Genomic DNA, 3,126 nt, shown 5'->3' with positions numbered 1-3,126 from the left:
AAAGGTTGTTGCGGGTCCCCGCCATCTGAGCCCTTCCCCCCGCCCCCCTGGTCCCGCCCCTCCCCCTCCCCCCCCCCCCCCACCCGCTCCCTTCCCTGCTGAGCCCAGGCGGCCAGGAACTCAGCCTCAGCCAGAGTGGAGGGGACAGCGCGGGAAAGCGGGAAAGAGAGAAGGGAGAAGTGGGAGCCGCCCCAGAGAGATCGGAGGAAAAATTCCCACCGTGGCCCTTCCAGATCCCACCCCGGTGACTCTTTCTGGGGCAAGCGCTCGGGCTAGGAGAGTCCCCGGCGCGCATAGCAACCCCTTCCTACTTCCTCCTTCCTCCTTCCCACCTTCACAACGTGTGCAAGTGGCCGCTGAGCAAATTCTGCAAGTGGAGGGGAGTCTGCGCGCAAAACTTACTGTCGGCGGTGGCCACCCCTCCGCGGGAGACGGTCAGACTCTGAAGCCACACGCTCAGAGCCACCAGAAGCAGGGCTTTGCTCTCCATCTCGGGGCGCGTCCCTCTGTGGGAGTCACAGGTCACCCGGCTGGAGCTGGGACAGACGGATGGACAGGCTGAGCCTGAGGCGGGAGCAGGCTGGAGCAGCGGTCTGGCGCAGGGCAAGTCACCCTTTAAAGAGGAGGCAGGGCAGCTAGAAGTGGCAGGTTTCCTCGGAGAAGGAGGAGGAAGAGGAGGAGGAGAAATTGAGTCTGACACTGTTTCCACTCCACAGCTGCTTATGTGATTGGAAATATGCAAATAAACCTCATCATCTATTGGCTATAAAATCATAAGCTGGGGGGAGGGTCCTAAATTCACTTCCAAATATTTGAGCAAATTGTAATGAGGATCAACCCTGCCAGCAAGAAGAGGGGGAAAGGGCAGAAAGGAAATTTTACTTTCTCTAGGAGGCCTATTTGCTTTTCCTAAGGGGTCTGGCTCTCCTGGGTGCCCGGCACAAGCACCAAACACAGGTTTATGTGAAATAATCTGGAATCACCAGTTTTCCAAGGAAAGGAAGTTAAGTTGTTAAACTACATTTGGTCAACAGTGAAACCCACTCCTCTTGATGGATCCTGTTTGTAACTTGCAGTGTTTTTGTTTGTTTGTTTATTTTGTTTTTTGTTTATCCCCCCCCAAATTCTCCTGGACAACGTCCATCTAAGGACCCATGAACACACGTTGTTCTGCAGCTTGAACTTGCACAATCTGGTATTTTAACATTGGCAAAATGGCAAGTGGTTGTGGAAAGTCCTCTTGCTCTAACTAGTTTCTAATTTTTGCCTCACGAAAATTATACCCAGTCCTCAAACTCATCAAGGAATGCAAAGATTACATTTTGTCCTCAGAGGCAGAATATTGAGGCCAAATAGTCTAAAACTTATATTGTTATGCTAAATGAAAGAAGCCAGTCACAAAAGACACATATCCTATGATTCCATTGATATAAAGCATCCACAAGTAGGCAAATCTTAGAGAGTAGATTAGTAGTTAGTTGCCTAGTGCTGGGGAATAGGGGAGGGAGGAGAATGGAGATGTTTTCGGGGAGATGGTGATGAAAATGTCTAAAATTACATTATGGTGATGGTTGTACAACTGGGTAGATAAATGAAAAAAAATTGACTTGTACACTTTATTTATTTATTTATTTATTTATTTATTTATTTTGCGGTACGCGGGCCTCTCACTGCTGTGGCCTCTCCCGCTGCGGAGCACAGGCTCCGGACGCGCAGGCTCAGCGGCCACTGCTCACGGGCCCAGCCGCTCCGCGGCATGTGGGATCTTCCCGGGGCACGAACCCGTAACCCTGCATCGGCAGGCGAATTCCCAACCACTGCGCCACCAGGGAAGCCCGACTTGTACACTTTAAATGGGAAAACTTTATGGTATGTAAATTATATCTTAATAAAGCTATTAAAAAGATGTATTGAGGTATGCAAGTAAAATACTAAGAATAATAAAATCACTTTGGATATTGCATTTTTTTGCCAAAATGCTGAGAATACTTTCAAATATCTTTTTAAATATAAAGAATTTGAATTAGCCAGGATGGATAATTAACTCTTTACTCTCCACTTTACATCTGAGTAATGGGCTCATAAACCAAAACCTCCAATTCACTGTCTATATTGGATTATTTCTCTGAATACCTTTAATGCTTCCTTCTACTCATCCCTCCTTCCTTCCCTCTCTCTCTGCCTCTCCTCCCTCACAGACACACACACAATCTACATTTGTATGTTAGAAAGATGAAAGGCCATACAATTTAAACTAGGCTCATATTTTCAGTTTTTCTCAAAAACAAAATACCTGATAATGCCCAAATAATTCAGTTTTCTATTCTACAGAATAGAGTTCTATCTTTAAGCTACTGTGTTAAATGTCACAGCACAATTTGTCTTGTATTGCAAATATTAAACAATACATCACGCACATGCAGTCTATACTACAATATATGTAAAGGAATATTGAAATGTGCCAAGAATTAAACCCTCAGAAGAGTTTCAGAAGTAGCAGAACAGACCAAGCAGCAGATGAATAATTATGATGTGGCAGTCCTCCAAAAATTCTATAGTAAATTCTAATTTTAAAAAATGACACAAGATGAGTACATTTGCATTGCCTGTGCTCAAGATATAAATAACATATAAACAAAAGTGCAAAAATGTCTACTATCTTATATAGAATACACAAGCAGTCTATTTTCACACATAAATATCATTTGTTAAGACAACCAAACCAATCTGCACTGCTGTGCCTTTCAGAGAACTGCAAGAAGGTTTTACGTAATTGCTAAAGGGAAGTGTGATGTTTATAACATATGTTTAAAATGATTTTCCGGGTTAACAGACACAAAATCAGAGCAGTCAAGAGTTAGAGTAATTTTTATTTTAAATATGAAACAGATTTTGGAGTGGTCTGTACTGTTACACTGCATGTCCAACAGAGTTGCAGAGATTTCCAGGAAGAATTCACTCGTAGCAGCTCAGCATGGTAGAAAAGCAGACAGATTGGCTCCAATCCCAGGGACAAGCAGTGGGTAGGTGGGTGTGGTGGCAAGGCACTCTCTTGATTGGCTGCTCTCAGAGCATCAGATGCCTGCGTTCTCTTGCAGAGGCTCACATGATCTCCAAGTACAGACT

General features: G+C 44.7%; 1 protein-coding gene across 2 annotated transcripts in view; it reads right to left on the bottom strand.

Moving 5' to 3' along the window:
* LPL (lipoprotein lipase) overlaps positions 1-692 on the bottom strand; it is a 30,774-nt gene extending 30,082 nt beyond the window's left edge. The window contains exon 1 of one of the 2 annotated variants that reach the window (XM_007470576.1): positions 403-692. In XM_007470576.1, the coding sequence (XP_007470638.1) occupies positions 403-490 (88 nt within the window). In that variant the 5' untranslated portion in view covers positions 491-692. The remainder of the gene's footprint in view (positions 1-402) is intronic. The other variant, XM_007470575.1, reaches the window with a different exon arrangement.
* Between the last annotated feature and the right edge of the window lie 2,434 nt (positions 693-3,126).

This window comes from Lipotes vexillifer, unplaced genomic scaffold, assembly GCF_000442215.2.
Source record: "Lipotes vexillifer unplaced genomic scaffold, Lipotes_vexillifer_v1.1 scaffold913, whole genome shotgun sequence".
Taxonomy (NCBI): domain Eukaryota; kingdom Metazoa; phylum Chordata; class Mammalia; order Artiodactyla; family Lipotidae; genus Lipotes; species Lipotes vexillifer.
This window is presented reverse-complemented; position numbering and strand designations above follow the sequence as displayed.